Source organism: Pogoniulus pusillus, chromosome 7, assembly GCF_015220805.1.
Source record: "Pogoniulus pusillus isolate bPogPus1 chromosome 7, bPogPus1.pri, whole genome shotgun sequence".
Lineage (NCBI taxonomy): Eukaryota > Metazoa > Chordata > Aves > Piciformes > Lybiidae > Pogoniulus > Pogoniulus pusillus.
In genome coordinates this window covers 27,124,809-27,142,923 of record NC_087270.1, presented here as the reverse complement: position 1 = coordinate 27,142,923, position 18,115 = coordinate 27,124,809, and the positions used below count along the sequence as shown (strand labels likewise).

General features: G+C 54.5%; 1 protein-coding gene and 1 long non-coding RNA gene across 3 annotated transcripts in view; one reads left to right on the top strand and one right to left on the bottom strand.

Moving 5' to 3' along the window:
- Positions 1 to 4,764, bottom strand: part of MBOAT2 (membrane bound O-acyltransferase domain containing 2) — a 70,614-nt gene extending 65,850 nt beyond the window's left edge. For both annotated transcript variants that reach the window (XM_064146347.1, XM_064146349.1), the window contains exon 1: positions 4,574 to 4,764. In XM_064146347.1, coding sequence (XP_064002417.1) covers positions 4,574 to 4,645 — 72 coding nt within the window. In that variant the 5' untranslated portion in view covers positions 4,646 to 4,764. The remainder of the gene's footprint in view (positions 1 to 4,573) is intronic.
- A 205-nt stretch (positions 4,765 to 4,969) lies between these two features.
- LOC135177132 (uncharacterized) lies at positions 4,970 to 15,565 on the top strand. The gene is made up of 3 exons (XR_010302935.1): positions 4,970 to 5,180; positions 8,510 to 8,779; positions 15,039 to 15,565. It is a non-coding gene; the product is annotated as an uncharacterized LOC135177132 (long non-coding RNA).
- Positions 15,566 to 18,115: the final 2,550 nt, after the last annotated feature.

The following is an 18,115-nucleotide window of genomic DNA, read 5'->3' as shown; positions in this document are numbered from 1 at the left end:
AACAGTGACAAGTTACCACCTAGCAGCTTGTATGGGGATAACCAGAGAAGCAGAAAACAAGTTCTTCTCCATTCCTACAGCTGACCAGCACCCTGGGACCAGGAAGAAAGACCTAGGAACAGCCATCTGTTGGGCAACAAACTTTCTCCTCTCTTGTAAGGCAGCTACAGGCAGAGGAGACTGCTCTTAGAGGGGTGTCCAATGGCTCTGGCCAAGCTGTCAGCTCTGCCTTCTGCACTGATCTTCAGATTGCACAGAACTAACAACATCCTCACACAGATCTGTGCCTCCAGTTCTAGCACGCATTAAAGCCATCACTTCCTCACACAGAATGATATGAGTTGGGCTGGAAGGGACCTCTGCACACCATCGAGTTCAACTCCCCTGCCAGAGCAAGGGCACCCAGGGCAAGGCACACAGGAACACAGCCAGGTGGGGCTGGAAAGGCTCCAGAGAAGGAGACTACACAACCTCTCTGGGCAGTCTGCTCCAGGCCTTCAGCGCCCTCACAGGGACAAAGTTTCCCCTCCTGTTTCCTGGCACCTCCTCTGCTCCAGCTGGCACCCACTGCCCCTTGTGCTGCCCTTGGCCATCCCTGAGCAGAGCCTGGCTGTGTCCTCCTGACACTGACCTGCACATCTTTAGCACAGCACTGAGGGCAGCCCTCAGGCTCCTCTGCTGCCAGCTCCCAGCCCCAGCTCCCTCAGCCTGGCCTCACAGGAGATCTTCACTGCCTGCAGCAGCTTGGGGGCTCTGGGTTGGGCTCTCCCAAGCATTTCCCTGAGGTCTTTCTGGAACTGAGGGGCCCAGAACTGGACAGGGCAGTTCAGATGTACCCTCACCGGGGAAGAGGAGAGGGGGAGGAGAACCTCTCTCAATGTGTTCACCACAACCTTCTTAATCCACCCCAGAACACTGCTGGGTCGTGGGCATTCTTCTGTCCAGATAAGCCATGATGGCAACATTCTGGATATAAAGATCAGCTTCTGCTTGTGGTCAAAACTGAAGCCCAGAAGCTAAGAAACAAAGCCCATTCATCTCCAGCAGCTCTGAGTGCTGGTAGAATTCCAGAGTGCCCATTCCAAGTACCTGCTGTACTGGGAAAACATTTTCCCTCTGAGGATGACAGAGCCCTGAAACGGGCTGCTCAGGGCAGTTGTGGAGTCTCTCTGGAGATAAGCAAAACCTGCCTGGATGTGTTCCTGTGTGATCTGATACAGGAGATTCTGCTCTGGGCAGGGGGCTTAGACTGGATGACCTTTGGAGGTCCCTTCCAGCCCCTGACCTTCTGTAATTCTGTGGTGTGGCTGCGATCACAACTTACTAATCAAAACCCCTTTATCCTCACCTTGTTCAAAGCACTGCTTCATTTTCAGAGCCCATGTCACACTCTTTGAGCACACTTGGCAGAGGATCAGCTCTTCCTCTCCTTTTTCTCCCCTGCCCTCATTCTCTCCTTTGATTTGATCACATCGAGCACAGCTCACATTCTTGCTGTACTACAAGCTTCCTATTAAATTAGGCTCTTCAACTGAGAGCTTACCAAATACCTAACTTTGCTTTTTCGGCCAGTTGTAGCTGCACTCTCCTCAGCACAGCTGGATTTTGCAGCTCCTCAAACCACACCCCGGCCACAACCAGTGCTCTCCACACACGGCTGCACCTGCGTCCAGCCTCCCGCTGCCACCGACAAGAGGAGGATTTGCAACTCCTTTTAACACGTCTTATAGCCACCTTCCACTGTGTCCATCCCCAAAAGCTTCCCCCAGAGCTCAAGTATTATTAGATCAAAACCTCTTGGCCTCACAGAAGCACCTGTTAGAAAACCCCTGATAGAGAGAAGTTTTCCAGGCTTTGGTAAAAACTAACTTTATCAAAATGGAACACCCACGTGGTTTAAATAATTGTGGTAGAAGCTGCACTATGCCACGAAGCAATCAGATTTATGATCACTACTATGAACAGACAATTATAGAACACCAGCACCATGCCAGAATGAGATGGTCATCTCTGATTATTCCACATGAGCCTGCAGTGTGAGTGCAGCCCAGACAGCAACCCTGTGCTGGGCTGCAGCAAGAGCAGTGTGGGCAGCAGGGCAAGGGAGGGCATTCTGCCCCTTGGCTCTGCTCTCCTCACACCCCACCTGCACTCCTGGCTGCAGCTCTGCAGCCCCCAGCACAAGCAGGACATGGAAGTGTTGGAGCCAGTGCAGAGGAGGCCACCAAGATGCTGAGAGGGCTGCAGCAGCTGTGCTGTGAGGACAGGCTGAGAGAGTTGGGGCTGTGCAGCCTGCAGAAGAGAAGGCTTCCAGGAACCCTTGGAGTGGCCTTGCAGGATGTGAAGGGGGCTGCAGGAGGGCCGGGGAGGGACTATTGACAAGGTCTTGGAATGCATTTGAACAGGCAGAGGGGAGACTGAAAGTGGGTATTAGGAAGAAGTTGTTTGCAGTGAGGGTGGTGAGACACTGGCACAGGTTGCCCAGAGAGGTTGTGGAGCACAGAAATATGATCAAAGATTCTGTGCCTCTGTGCTCCACAACCTCCCTGGAGGTGTTCAGGACCAGGCTGGATAAGGCCTTGAGCAACCTGTTCTAGTGGGAGGTGTCCCCGCTTACGGCAGGGGTTTGGAACTGGCTGAGCTTTGAGGTCCCTTCCAACCTAAACCATTCTATGATCCTACTTAAAAATCACAGAAACCTTTGGGTTGGAATAGACTTTTCAGATCATCAAACCTTTGGGTTGGAATAGACTTTTCAGATCATCAGGTCCAACATGGACAGCTGCTTCTCACCTCTACCATCTCATTTTACAGCACCCTGCAGAAGCTACATGCTCTAAACATGAAGCTCCCAGCCTGAAGGTATCTGAGTCACCCAGAGCTGGTCAAAGGCATCCCTGCAAGTCTTGTGTAGCATCTGTCCCATCACAGTAAGCTCAGTTCAGACAATCAGAGAATGGTTTGGGTTGGGAGGCACCTTCAAGATCATCCAGTTCCAACCTCCTGCCATGGGCAGGGACACCTCCCATCAGCCCAGGTTGCTCAAGGTCTCATGCAGCCTGGTCTTGGACACCCCCAGGGAGGTTAGGGAGCACAGAAGCACCCAATGTGATCTTTGATCACATTCGGTGCTTCTGTGCTCCCCAACCTCCCTGGGCAACCTGTGTCAGTGTCTCCTCACCCTCACTCTCTGTGCTCCACAACCTCCCTGGGCAACCTATGCCAGTGTCTCCCCATCCTCACTGTAAAGTTTCAACCTGCTTGCTTCTGTCACTTTGCAAGAAGGTATTTTCCTTCATGGGCATCCTTAAGCTAAGCTTCAATTCACACAAATGGCTGGAAGAGCAGAGGAATAAAGAGAGACAGACTTTGGAAGTTCAATCACTTCCAAAGCTCTCTTATCAGCCATGCTCCTTCCTCTACATTCTATTCCCAACTCATCTTCTCACTTAATAGGTGAGCCCTCCCTCTACATAAGTACAGGCTGTTTCCCCTAGGGCTCAATCATTCATCATGCAAACTTTGGGGGGGGACTGAACAAGACTTTAAAACAAATCACACGAACTCCCCTGGTGTTACAAAATTTAGAGGCGTTTCTGGAGGTTACTTCATGGATGTATTGATAAAGACATCGATACTGGATAGGTCCAGGAGGTCTGGACCACTTCCCCCATAAACACTCCTCTACAGCTTCTGCTACTCAGCTCTGCAAACGCACTTCTTAACCTGGTTAAACCCCAACATTGTGGGCATTTAGGGGGTCCAGGCCACCTCCTCCATAAACACACAATCCAGTACGACCTCAGTCCCCCTGCAAGCAGCCTTCTCCAACATATCAGTTTCTTGTACGTGTGGGGGGGTGGGGGACTCGCCCCGCTCCCCCATCCCCACATCCTCCTGTACAACTTCGGTCGCTAAACTCCTCAGCCCTTCACGCTAACCTTTTTCACCTCACGCTGCTCCCTGCGGCGGCAGGGCTGAAGCCTCTCGGCGATTTCTACATCGCCCTGACAGGCGACCCCCGGCAAGGGCTGCGCTCCCCGAGTCCCGGCAAACCCCGCATTCAACCCCGCAGGCAAACGCGCCCAGGCTCCGCGCTGGGCTCGCACCGCCGAGCTGCGGGGGCCGCGCCTCTAGCCAAAGCAAAACCGGCCCGGTCGCCACCGCAACCCGCCCGCGGCCTCACCCCCGGCCCGGCCCGGCCCTCCCGCAGCCGCGCCCCAGCGGGACGAGCCGCGCCGGGCCGTACTGTACCGTGCCCGGGATGCAGCGCCCGCAGCTGGAGCGGACGGTACTGGGCGGGGCGCGCACCTGTGCGCGGAACGCGGCCGCCGCTCCCCCACCCCGGGGCCCACTCCACTCACCCGCAGATGCGTGAGGGGCTCCGCGGCCCCTCCGCCGGGCGCTGCCCACCTTCCCTCCCCCCAGCCCGGCGGAGGCAAGGAGGATGGAGGGACCGCAGGAGGAACAGGGCAGGGCGGGACGCGCCGGAGACGGAGAGCTCGCCCGGCGCTGCCCCTCCCCGGCTAACCCCCGGGAGGTAGCGGCGGGGCAGGCGCATCCCCATCCTCACCTGGTCGACAGGCAACCGCACGGCGTTGCTGAGGGGCTGCAGCAGCGTAGAGCCCGTCGTGCTGGTGGCCATTATGAGGGCGCTTCCTCTTCCTAATACCGCAGCAGGAGAGCGGGCGACGAGGCCGGGGAACCGCTCCCCTCCCGGGCTCCCGCGGCGGCGGCAACAACGGCGGCGGCGCGAAAAGCCTCAGCCCCTCACGGCGCCGTGACAACAAGGGGCCGGCGAGGCCCCGCCACTGACTGACAGCACCGGCGGCCAACCCAGGCGCGGAGCTGCCGCAGAGTGACAGGCGGGCTAGGCCAATCCCGGCCCCGCGCACGGCTGGGCGGGACGAGGTGCGGTCCCCTCAGGCAGCCGCCCACCGGCCGGCGGTGCTGGGCGGGGGCGAAGGTGGTGTCCGCAGGGGCGGGGGACCCTTTGGGCCGAGGTGAGGTGGCCTGAGGGAGCGGAATAGAGCCGGCCCCGCAGCCATCGCTGTGCGCGGAGAGCGGGCAGGTACTGCGCGGAGCCCGCAGCGGCCTCGCTCTCGCCAGGCAGGGCTGCGCGGACAGGTCTCGCCTCGTCTCGGTTTTGCGCTGGGTGCGGAGCTGCGAGCCGCAGCGAGGTGCGCACCGCCTCGCCCGGAGCGCGGGAGGTGGGGGGTCTGAGACAGCTTCTTACGCGGGCTGAGGGGGCACGGGGTCATCGAAGTGTGTGGGGCGATGAAGACCTTGGGTATCGTTGAGTCAAGCCATTGTCTCCCGGCAGGGAGGGGCTGGAGTAGGTCCCCAGAAGCGCAACCAAGCTGGGGAAGGGGCTGGAGAGCAGGGCTGGGGAGAGGGAGCTGGGGGGGTTCGGTGTGGAGAATCACAGAATCAAGCAGGTTGGAAGAGACCTCCAAGCTCATCCAGTCCAACCTAGCACCCAGCCCTAGCCAGTCATCTAGACCATGGCACTAAGTGCCTCATCCAGGCTTTGCTTGAACACCTCCAGGGATGGAGACTCCACCACCTCCCTGGGCAGCCCATTCCAATGCCAATCACTCTCTCTGCCAACAACTTCCTCCTAACATCCAGCCTAGACCTGCCCCGGCACAACTTAGAATCATAGAATCATAGAATCAAGCAGGTTGGAAGAGACCTCCAAGCTCATCCAGTCCAACCTAGCACCCAGCCCTATCCAATCAACTAGACCATGGCACTGAGTGCCTCATCCAGTCTTTTCTTGAACACCTCCAGGGACGGTGCCTCCACCACCTCCCTGGGCAGCCCATTCCAATGCCAATCACTCTCTCTGTGAAGAACTTCTTCCTAACATCCAGCCTATACCTACCCTGGCACAACTTGAGACTGTGTCCCCTTGTTCTGTTGCTGGTTCCCTGGGAGAAGAGAAGATGAGGCTGAGGGCTGAGCTCATTGCTCTCTACAGCTCCTTGAGAGGAGGCTGGAGCTGGGTAGGGGTTGGGACTCTTCTCACCTAGTATCAGGTGCTTGAACAACAAGAACTGGCTTCGAGTTGCAGCAGAGTTCAGGTTGGACATGAGAAGACACTTGTTGAACTGAAAGGGTTCTGAAAGCCTGGCACAGGCTGCCCAGGGAGATGGCTGCATGTCCATCCCTGGTGGGGGTTACCTAGAGGCAGAGCTGTGGTGCTGAGGGCCGTGGCTTGACCCCAGCCTTGGTGGAGTTGGAGCATGATTGGGCTGGAGGATCTGAAAGGGCTTTTTCAATCCAGGGCTTCTTTTCCAAAGGGCTTCTTTGATTATCAGACCCTACTGGGTCTTGTGCTAAGCCATGTCCCTCAGCAGCACACTGCCTGCCAACCTGACTGTGCTGTGCTTCTGCATGCCTGTAGCCTTCGCTCTTCTGCAGAAGGTGATGGAGGAGGCTCCAAAGCAGCGTGGGGCTCTCCTCTGCAAAGCTCCTTGAGCACTCCTGTTGCAGAAGACCTGCTAGCTTGCTGTGGGAGCGTGGTCAAGGCCCCCACAGGTCAGTGTGATCAAAGGCAATGCCACATGGACTCCAGACAATTCAATGTGAATCATGCCAGAGACGTTTATTGATCATTATGTAGCCTGAGAGCATAGAGCACACGCCTACACATTAGCATAATTAGGCAAGGACAACCCACTCCATCTGCATAAACCATGCCTTGTTTTCCTCATTAAGGAGGTGTCCATTAGCTATCCTTTCTGAGATAAGGTAGCCAGCAGCTGGTGGGAACCAAGGTCAGCATCTGCCTGTTATTATCCTTCTTCACTTTGTATTCCCACATATTTGTGGTCTCTTGGGAGAAAACTGCAGCTTAGTCCTTGCATTTCATTGCATCTTTATGATTGTTGTTTATTACACCTCTGGACCATGCTGTGCTCAGGAATTCACCCTCCACACACAAATTCCACCACTTCCAGAGAGTGGGAGATGAAATGCCTTGGCCCAGCTCATGCCAACAGTGTGAGCCATGTCTGGAGTAGGAGCTAGGAACACAGCCTTTGAAGTTCGTGGTTAGGGCTAATTGGGAGGAGTAGGAAATGAGAGGTAGGGGTAATTATCTGTAAAGGTTGCTGGTTTTCTTCCTGAGCTGCAGCCTGTGCTCTGTAGTTCTGGTTTAGCTTGTGGTAAGGGCTTTTGTCTGTGCTTAATAGCTACAAATCAGTGGGGTTGTTTAGATCCCTTCACTGCATGACAGGCAGTGACAGTTATGGGAGCACCTGCAGCTCCAGCAGCAGTGGTGTGAGGGGTTTGCAGCAAGGCCAAGAGAGATGGGGAAAACAGAAAAAGACACATTTAATTCTGAATCAGTCCCCTAAATCTTCAGGTTAGGTTGATAGATTCAGAGAATGGCTTGGGCTGGATGGGACCTTAAAAGACCATCCAGTGCCAACCCCCTGGCATGGACAGAGACACCTCCCACCAGCCCAGGCTGCTCAAGGCCACATCCAGCCTGGCCTTGAGCACCTCCAGAGAGAGAGGGGGCATCCACAGCCTCCCTGGGCAACCTGTGCCAGTCTCTCCCCACCCTCACTGTCAGGAATTTCTTCCTCTTCTCCACTCTCAGTCTCCCAGCTCCAAGCTATCGTCTCTCGTCCTGTCGCTGCCAGTCCTTGCCAAAAGTCCCTTCCTGGCTTTCTCACAGGCCCCTTACAGGGATCAGAATGGATCTCAAAGGCCACCCGGTGCCAACCCCCTGCCATGGGCAGGGACACCTCCACCTGCTCAGGGCCTCATCCAGCCTGGCCTTGAACACCTTCAGGGAGGTTGTCGAGCACAGAATCACCAAATGTGATCCTTGATTACATTCTGTGCTACACAACCTCCCTGGGCAACCTGTGCCAGTGTCTCCTCACCCTCACTCTCTGTGCTCCACAACCTCCCTGGCCAACCTGTGCCAGTGTCTCCCCACCCTCACTCTTGGTGCTCCCCAACCTCCCTGGGCAACCTGTGCCAGTGTCTCCCCACCCTCACTCTCTGTGCTCCACAACCTCCCTGGGCAACCTGTGCCAGTGGCTCACCACCCTCACTAGTAAGAATTTCTTCCTCCTTTCCAGGCTCAGTTTCCCCTCTCCCAGCTCCAAGCCATTGTCCCTCATCCCAACACTGCCAGCCCCTGTCAAAAGTCCCCTCCCCAGCTCTTTTGGAGCCCTTTCAGGTAGTGGAAGGCTGCTCTGAGGTCTCCCTGGAGCCTTTTCCAGGTTGAACAGCCCCAGCTCTCCCAGCCTATCCTTATAGGGGAGGTTCTCCAGCTCTCTGACCATCTTCATGGCCTCCTCTGGGCCTTGTCCAGCAGTTAGTTCCCTGTCCCTCTTGTGCTGGGGGTACCAGCAGAGGACATGTGATACGCATGTGAGTAAGCGCCCGCAGCGCGGTGCCACGAGGCTCGGTACAGCCTGCACTACACCACACATATGTCTGTGTGTATTTAAAAAGTAAGCTGGTTTGGTCTGGTTTCTTTCAGCAAGGAGCCCTGGACCTACGCACAAACCCTGGGAAATCTGAGCCCTTCTCCAGTGGAGCCACAGAAAAGCACTGCTGGAGCGGCGAGTTCTGAATCATGGTCTAGTCACAAGGAATGCTGCTGCTGCTTCTATATCAGTCCGTGGAGGTGGTGGAGCTGAGACTTCCACTAAGCCTGCACAGCAGATACCTGACCCCCTGAACCACCTCCTTCCTCTCAGTGAGCAAAATGCATGAGAACAAGCTCCTGCTTCCACGGCAGCAACGTCAGGTGGGTTGAAAGCACAGCCCTGAATGTTCTGGGACTTTTTTTTTCTTCAGAGTCTGTGTTCTCACAGTGCTCAGAAAACACAGCCCTGAGCTTCCTGCCTCACTGCTGCCAGGTCTCCCCTGGAAGATCCATTTGTCTGCACTGGAAATCACAGGGGCGTTACAAACCCTTTGCATCTACAGCATGAAGTTGCTCAGCTACGTCTGCCACAAGGTTCCTCTGGAGGAATATGGTGTCTGGGAAGATGTTCCTAGGTTCACACAGTGGGTTGGGTTAGAAAGGGCCTTCAAGATCATCCAGTCCCAACCCCCCTGCCGCGGGCAGGGACACCTCTCACTAGCCCAGGTTGCTCAAGGCCTCACCCGGATTCCCCTTGAACACCTCCAGGGAGGGGGCATCCACAGCCTCTCTGGGCAACCTGTGCCAGTGTCTTCCCCACCCTCACTATCCAGAATTTCTTCCTCATCTCCAGTCTCAGTCTTCCCTCTCCCAGCTCAAAGCCATTGTCCCTCATCCTGGCACTCCCAACCCTTGTCCAAAGTCCCTCCCCTGCTCTCCTGGAGCCCCTTCTGGTACTGGAAGAGTTCTCTAAGGTCTCCCTGGGGCCTTCTCCAGGCTGAACACCCCCAGCTCTCCCAGCCTGCAGATAGGTTCTGCAGCCCTCTGACCATCTTTGTGGCCTGCTCTGGGACCTCTCCAGCACTTCCATCTCCTCCCTGTGCTGGGGGCACCAGAGCTGGAGACATTGCTCCAGGTGGGGTCCAACAAGTGCTTGTGGTCCTCCTGAGGAAGAGGTGTGCTGGGCAAGAAGCACATTCTGGAGCCCATGACAAGGTAACAGTTCCATTATAGCGCCTGGAAATGGTCTCAAGTTGTGCCTGGAAAGGGTTAGGTTGGAGATGAGGGAAACTGTTTGGTGCAAAAGTGGTCAGGGATTGGAAGAGGCTGTCCAGGGAGGTGGTGGAGTCCCCATGCCTGGAGGTGCTCAAAACCCATATAGACACAGCACTTGGGGACATGGTTTAATGGCCATGATGGAGCTGAGCTGATGGTTGCACTGGATGATCTCAGAGATCTTTTCCAACCTTAATGATTCCATGATTCCATAGTAAGAGGGGGTTGGAGGAAAGGGATCCTGCCCCACAGAGCTGACACTGCACTCTCAGAAGCATACAAATGCTGGTGGAGAAGGCAAGTGTCAGGAGAAACAGCACCTTCTGCCAGGGCACCAGCAGCTTGTCTGTGCTGTCTGCTGTCAGAGGTCTGGGCAGGGTTTCCACAGGTACTGCAGCAGAACGAGGTCTTCTGCTGTCCCTTTTTTGGGCTGACAGAAGGTCCCATCCCATGAGTTTGCAGAGCTCCTCCTGCCTGTGCAGTCTGCGGGAAGCTGGCACTGCCTGGCCACAGGCAGCATCCAGAGCAGAGAGCCCTGCAGGGTGAAGGGTGTTGGGCAGGAAGGCTGCCAGTGATTCATAGGATGGTTTGGCTTGGAAGAGACTTTGCTTGGTGTCTGATGTCACAGGTTCTCAATCTGACCCTTGCCATGCACAGCTCTGTTCCCAGAGCTCATCCCACTTGCCCCAGGTGAGAGCAAGAAGACAGGACCAAGGCTCTCCTACATTTGGATGGCTCCTGCAGTAAGGATATGCTGCCTTCATTCCAGAGTGGGTGGAGAGCTGCTCTGAATGCCAAGATAAGCTTCCAGAATGAAGGGAGGTGACTCTAAGAGCAAAGGTTGAACTACAGGAGGGGATGCCAAGTAAATAACAAAAAAGCAGCTAAAATCCAACTCGACAAATAACTTTTCCTTTCAGTCGCTTCAGGTTCACTGCTAAGGGGGAGAAAGAGAAGACTCTGGAATTTTCTGCTTCTGTGCCCTAGGCCTGGTTCACCCTACACAGCTTTATCAGGACATGTGGTCACTGCTGCTCTCAGGGAGCTGCAGAGAGCAATGAGCTCTGGCCTCAGCCTCCTCGTCTCCACACCAAACCTCCGCAGCTCCCTTAGCTGCTGCTCCCCAGCCCTGTTCACCAGACCCTTCCCCAGCTCTGTTGCCTTTCTCTGGACCTACTCCAGCCCCTCAGAGTCCTTCTTGGAGTGAGGGCCCCAAAGCTGAACTGAAGACTCGAGGTGTGGCCTCACCAGTGTTGAGTCCAGGGGCACACCCCATTCCTTGCTCCTGCTGGCCACACTATTGCTGGCCCAGGTCAGGAAGCTTGTGGTCACCTAGGCACACCCATGGTCATTGCCAGCTGCTGCCCATCAATTCCCCCAGGTGGCAATTCCCAGCCACTCTGCCCCAAGCCTTGAGCTTTCACAGGGCTGGTGTGAGCCAAGTGCAGGACCACTGCTCCAGTTTCCTAGCACTGTGAAGCTGACACATCTCTTCTTAACCACAGTCATCTCTGTTAGAGACTTCTTGTGTCACTGCAGAAATCCCAACATGGAGATCCTGCAGAGGACCCCTGGAGCTGAAGGGAGCCTTGTCCCTGCAGGACTGCAGTCGAGCTGACACCATCAGCCCTGTGATTGATGTTCTTGGGGCCACGCTGCCTGCTGCTTTAAACAGGAAGCTCCTCCAGTACTGCTCCAGCCACTTCCTCAGCAATACAATCACAGGAATTTGATCAGAAACCTCAAAATTCAGCTCTGGGAGGCACAGAGATGATTGCTTCCATTCTTGAATTATCTCCACTAGCTATGTTGTTTGTGTGAAAAGAAAACCCAACCAAGCAATAATGCTTTCCTCCTCTTCAGCAGGAGGAATCTGCCTTTTGTCTGCCTCTTACAATATTGTCCCAGTTTTGTGACATTCTTCTGTCTTGCCCTAGACTAGGATTGATGTTGCCCACATCTCTGTCTGGTTCTGCAGGAAGATGCCCTCAGCCACTTCCAACAGTTTTTCTTCTTTCAATGCCCTTATGTGTTCCACCACTCAGAGCAGCAGCTTTAGGCAGATCCTGTTCAGGGGCAGCCCTCGGTCACAGCCTCTCTGCATTTGCTGCTTCTAACACAGGTGCAGACCTTGAGGGGCTGGAGCAGGTCCAGAGAAAGGCAGCAAAGCTGGTGAAGGTCTGCAGAACAGAGCTGGGGAGGAACAGCTGAAGAGGGTTGGTGTGGAGAAGAGGAGACTGAGGGCAGAGCTCATTACTCTTCACAGCTCCCTGCAAGGAGGCTGCAGTGAGGAGGGAGTTGGGCTCTGCTCCCTCGTATCAGGTGATAGAAGGAGAGGAAATGGCCTGAAATGGTGCCAGGAGGGTTCAGGTTGGACATGAGATGAAACTTGCTGACTGGGGCAGGCTGCCCAGAGAGATGGCTGAATGCCCATCCCTGGAGGTGTTTCCAAGAGGCAGAGCTGTGGTGCTGAAGGCCGTGGTTGAGCCCCAGCCTTGGTAGAGTTAGAGAATGGTTGGACTGGGTGACCTTAAAGAGCTCTTCCAAGCCAAACCATTCTGTGATTTACAAATGGAGCATGAGATCATCAGGAACCAGCTGAAGCATGGAAGTGCATTGCTAGACAAGAGTTGAATGCTCCAGGGAGACCTTAGAGCAGCCTTCAGTTGTTAAAGAGGGCCTGCAAGAAAGCTGGAGAGGAACTTGTTACCAAGGCTTGTATGACAGAAGAAGGGGTAATGGCTTCAAACTGAAAGAGGGAAGAAGGAGGAAATTCTGCACCATGAGGATGGGGAGACACTGGAACAGGTTGCCCAGGAGGTTGTGGATGCCCCCTCCCTGGAAGAGTTCAAAGCCAGGCTGGATGAGGCCTTGAGCAACCTGAGCTAGTGGGAGGTGTCCCTGCCCATGGCAGGGGGCTGGAACTGGATGAGCTTCAAGATGCTTTCCAAACCAACCCATTCTGTGATGCTAAGGGTACAAGAGCTGTGCAGCTCAGGGGAGACATGCATCTAACAGGGCAATGCTTGCAGAGCAATCTGCAGCACTTCCTTTTCATGCTCTGTGCTGCTAACAGACATCCTCCAGACTGGAATTTCCAGTTGCAGGGAGACCTCTGAATGAAAAGGTCATTAAAAACCTTTTCCATTTCTGTTGAAATCTGTTAGTTCAGGGATCCTGCTGGGAAACCCTGGGGCACATTCAACCACCTCCCTGGGCAGCCCCTGCCAGGCTTTGAGAACCCTTCCAATCATGAAGGTCTTTGTCCAAGTTCCAGGGGAGTTCTGGCATGGCCTGAAAGCAGCCTCACACCACCTGAGATGTGCAGAACATTTTCTTCTTGGTTGCTCCAGGGCAGCAAAGTCTCACAGTCATAAAGCCCAAGGAGGTGGTGGAGTCCCCATCCCTGAACTTGCTCAAGAGCTGTGTAGCCATGACACCTGGGGACATGGCACTGGGATAGCCATGGTGGTGCTGAGTTGCTGTTTGGACTCAGTGACCTTAGAGGTCTTTTCCAACCCAAGCCATTCTATGACTCTATGTACACAGCAGCAACCCAGGGCAGGAGAGGCCAGCAGTGGAATTCCTTCTGGGCATGTTTACAGGAACATGGCCACGGAATGGCCTGCAACCACCTGCAGTGTCAGTTGCTAAAGACCTTGGCACGTGCTGCCCTCATTTCTTGCAGGCTCTGTGCTCTGGATTTGGTTAAGCTCCTGGTGTCTGTGGCTCTTCCTCTGCCTGGAGTCTTTTGGCCCAGACAAATGTCTGGGCTCGGTGAGGCAAGCACTGGCTGAGCATTGGCAGCAGTGTGGCATGTCTAAAACAGAGCCCCATGCTGAATTCACAAAGCTTGCAGGGAGCTAGAGCTGCTCCTCTGCCAGCTGCCAGAGGTCATCCTGCCTGGGCAGTAGGGTTGGAGTCAAAGACCTTCAGAGGTCCCTTCCAGCCCTACCATTCCGTGGTTCCATGATCTCAAGAACTGTATGAGGAGCCTCCTCAGACTGCTAAGAAGAATCAAATGTAGCCTTGAATCATGGGATGTGCAAATGAGATCCAGCTTAGGAAATGCTAGGACTGGGCCATGAGTTGTGTTTGATCTGCACTTGAGGGCTTTCTTCTGCCCTGCACCTCTTCCTTAGCAGCCATGGATTCCAGAGGTTGCCTGCCTACTATGTGAGGTCACATCAGCATTTACCAGATGCTCACTTTTGCCTTTCCCATTCTTTGGAAAGCAGCAGACCAGAGATTCAGAGAAGCTTGGGAATCCTGCTTCTGGAGCTGGAAGGGAACTTGTGAGATGAGATTTGTGTATCCTTGTGTCTCCAGATGGTGTTTCTCAGAGCCCTGGTGAAAGTGCCAGCACTGGGACTTGCACACCCTCCTGTTCCTCTGCTCCAGCACTGAGACAATGCTCCCAGTGCCTCTGGGTCACCTCCACCACAGGATTTCTCTTTCAAAACCATGCCAGGGTTTGTGGTTCCCACAACTTGCAATAACTTCTGTGGCATTTTGCCTCTTCATTTGGGTATGAAAGTATCTTTACTCCTGGCCTTACACAATACAGGCACCTTATGGGGCTCCACATGGCACAGGGTGGACGCCAGGGCATGTCCAGGCAACTGGGAGCTGTTGCTTCTCATACATCTGATGCTCTCCTGGGCCTGCTGTGTGCAGCCTCCCTCAAAATGGCACTGCTGCCATGTGCTTCATTCATCAGTTGAAGTCATGAGGCTGCTGTGTTCCTGCTGGGATCTGACCAGGCTCTTCCCCTCAATGGGCTCTGTCAGGACCTTGTGTGACCTGGGCTGGCAGCCTGGGGCAGCCTACAGCAGTGCGAGACTGAAGGCCAGACACGGAGCCGTGCAACCCTGCCTCAGGCTGGCTCTGGCTCTTAAGTATTGCTGGAGTCAAGCCTTGTAGTGCCAAGAAATGTATAGGACATACATTTGTTTGGGCTGCAAAAGACCTCCAAGGTCATCAAGTCAACCTAAGACCAGCATGGCCATCAAGCCACGTCCCCAGGTGCCATGTCCACACGCTTCCTGAACACCTCCAGGGATGGGGATTCCTGCACCTCCCTGAACCTGACCCCTCAGCAGGAAGCAGTCTGGTGATCCATCTGTGTGATGAAATGTCTCTGGTGATCCATCTGTGTAATTAAATGTCAGATTTTATGGCTAAGCCCATTGACTCACTGTGTAACCAAAACCCAGCTGAAGCAACTGGGGAGTGGCTGAGTAGAACAAGGGGCAAGGGCTGTGCAGCCAGGAAGGGCTTTCTAGGGTGAGACACTGCAAGCACAAGGCAGAAAGCCTGAGCTGCTCTCATTTTCCTCACCTCAGTGCTTTTTTATGGTTGGCAGATTCCAGAAAGGGCTGAGTTGCACTGGGTGTGTCAGCCAGCAAGTTGGGCTCAGCATCTCTTCAACTTGGACCTGCATCTGCCTGCAGATGGGAAATCTGAAGGAAGCTTAAGAGGAAGCAGTCAGTGTGACCCCTCTCTGGCTTTATGTGACAACCAGCTCACACTTTTCATTTTAGAAACCAACCACATTGATTTCTGAGCACTGTTACCCTCCTTGCCCTTAGAACTCCCACTGGAAATTCTTCTCAGACACTCTCTGTTTGCTCTCATGTCACTCAAGCCCCCATGGGTACCTTCACCCCCAGGGTGTGCTCAATTTCCTTTCCTGTACTTCTTGAATCCAGCACTGACTTCAGAGCCCCATTTCCACCAATGGGCCAGCACTGGGAGCTGCCCCAGCAGGGGTGCAGTTTTCCAACATCTTCAGTCAGCTGTGTGTTGTTTCCTTCCCTTCTTCCCAGTACCCAGCAAACTGGTGTGCTCTGGGCACAGTGTCACTAAGAGAAGTCTATCTGTTGTCACTTTGCTATGTGGTGGTTCTTCATGATTCATAGAATCATAGACTCAACCAGGCTGGAAGAGACCTTCAAGATCATCCAGCCCAGCCTAGCATCCAGTCCAACTTAGCACCCAGCCCTAGCCAATCAACCAGACCATGGCACTTAAGTGCCCCAGCCAGGCTTGGCTTCAACACCTCCAGGCATGGGCACTCCACCACCTCCCTGGGCAGCCCATTCCAATGCCAATCACTCTCTCTGCCAACAACTTTCTCCTAACATCCAGCCTAGACCTCCCCTGGCACAGCTTGAGGCTGTGTCCCCTTCTTCTGTTGCTGGGTGCCTGGGAGCAGAGCCCAACCCCACCTGGCTACAGCCTCCCTTCAAGGAGCTGCACAGAGCAATGAGGTCTGCCCTGAGCCTCCTCTTCTGCAGGCCAAACACCCCCAGCTCCCTCAGCCTCTCCTCACAGGGCTGTGCTCCAGGCCCCTCCCCAGCCTTGCTGCCCTGCTCTCAACACCTTCCAGCACCTCAACAGCTCTCTTCAATTGAGCAGCCCACAGCTGGACACAGCACTCAAGGGGTGGCCTGAGCAGTGCTGAGCACAGGGGCACAAGAACCTCCCTTGTCCTGCTGCCCACACTGCTCCTGAGCCAGCCCAGGATGACATTGGCTCTGCTGCCCACCTGGGCACACTGCTGCCTCAGCTTCAGCTACTACCTACCAATACCCCCAGGGTCCATATCCCCACATTGTTTGGAAGCAGCCCCTCAATGTGCTGGGCTGGATTGACAGCCCAGAATTCAGCTTCCCTTGGCCTGATGCTTTTGCACTTGTCATGTTCATGGATTCTTAGTAGAAAGAATGGATGCCTCCCACTAGAACAGGTCACTCAAGGCCTCATCTAGCCTGGTCCTGGACACCTCCAGGAAGGTTGTGGAGCACAGAAGCACCCAATGTGATCAAAGATCACATTGGGTGCTTCTGTGCTCCACAACCTCCCTGGTGGTGCTTCTGTGCTCCACAACCTCCCCAGGCAACCTGTGCCAGTGTCTCCCCACCCTGACTGTCAGGAATTTCTTCCTCGTCTCCAGTCTCAAGCTCCCCTCTTCCATCTGAAACCCACATCCCCTTGTCTTGTCACTTCCAGCCCTTGTCCAAAGCCACTCCTCAGCTTTGTGTTCTGTCCCTGGCTGCTGTTCTCCAGCACCTACCCTCCTGACCCACCAGCTGTTTTGAGCGTCCTGAAGATGAAGCCATGCAACCTTTTTTTGCTGGAGCTGGTTAGATACCAAGGTTATGCCTGTGGAGTAGGCCCAAGAGGAGAGCTTCAATGAGCAGCTGAAGCTGGCAGCTCATGGCTTTCCTGCTGAGTCAGAAGTTGTTCTGCAGCTAAGTTTGCTTTAGAGTGCCCCAGTACTGGGCTAGCAGCGTGGGGTGTCATCAGCTGTCTGCTGAGAAGCCCTCTTGAGACAGACACTGAGTGACACTGCTGCAGCTTCAGCTGACAAAGGCCCAGTGACAGCTTGGCCCAGTTTTAGGACAGGCAGCAGGCTTTGCAGAAGCTGCCAAGGTGCTCCTTTCATGTCTGCTTTGGAGCCTTCTGCACTCCAGTGACACTGTGCAGAGAGAGTACCCTGAGCTGTTCCACCTCCAGCACCAGTGTCATAGAATCACAGAACTGTCAAGACAAGAAGGGACCTCAAGCATCAGCCAGTTCCAACCCTCCTGCTGCAGCCAAGGACACCTGTGCTAGTTTGAGGCTGAGTGGAATATTTTAATGAGAGAAATTAGATGATAGGCTGTGAAAAGGACACAGTGGTGGTGATGTCTGCTTCACTCAGAGGTTTGCTGAGACGGATAGAAACAAGAACACAAACGTAGATAAGACAGTGAGAGTCTCTCTGTCAGAGATGGTGTCTGTGCTTTTCTCCCTGGGCTGCTTCTGTGCAACCCAACTGAGCACTCTGCTTCTAACACCCTTTGCTGATCCTCCAAACTCACCTTGCACGTGAGGCAGACTCTGGGATAAGGAAGAGGGGTGGAAAACAGGTGGAAGGGTGGCTGGGAGCTCCTCCTGGGGACTCTGGTTTCTGGGAGGGCTGCTGTGTTTCTGTATTACTTTTTAACTTGTGTGTTTCTGTCTATAGCTCTAAGTGTTGTAAATATCTGCCTGTGTTTTGTGCTGAGCTGTGAGTATAAAGCTTCATTCTTTAACTTCCAGCTTGGCTGAGTCTAGTCTGGCTGATTTCATAACAGTGGTGGGGGGGTGAGTAACTCCCAAATCATCACAACACCTCACACTAGATCAGGTTGCTCAGATCCCCATCCAGCCTGGCCTTAAAGACCTCCAGGGATGGGGCTTCCACCAGCTCCCTGTACAACATGCCCATCCTGGCTTTGCAGTGCTGCCTCAAGCTCTGGTGTGGCAGCAGCCTCGTCCCCATCACCTGGCACTGGAGTGAGCTGAACTCTGCTTCAGGCAGGTGAGACCTCCTGTTTGCAGCATGTTTTCTCCTCTGAACAGCAGAAGCTCTGAGGCTTCTTTCTGAGATTCTGATTTTCCACAGGAACACCA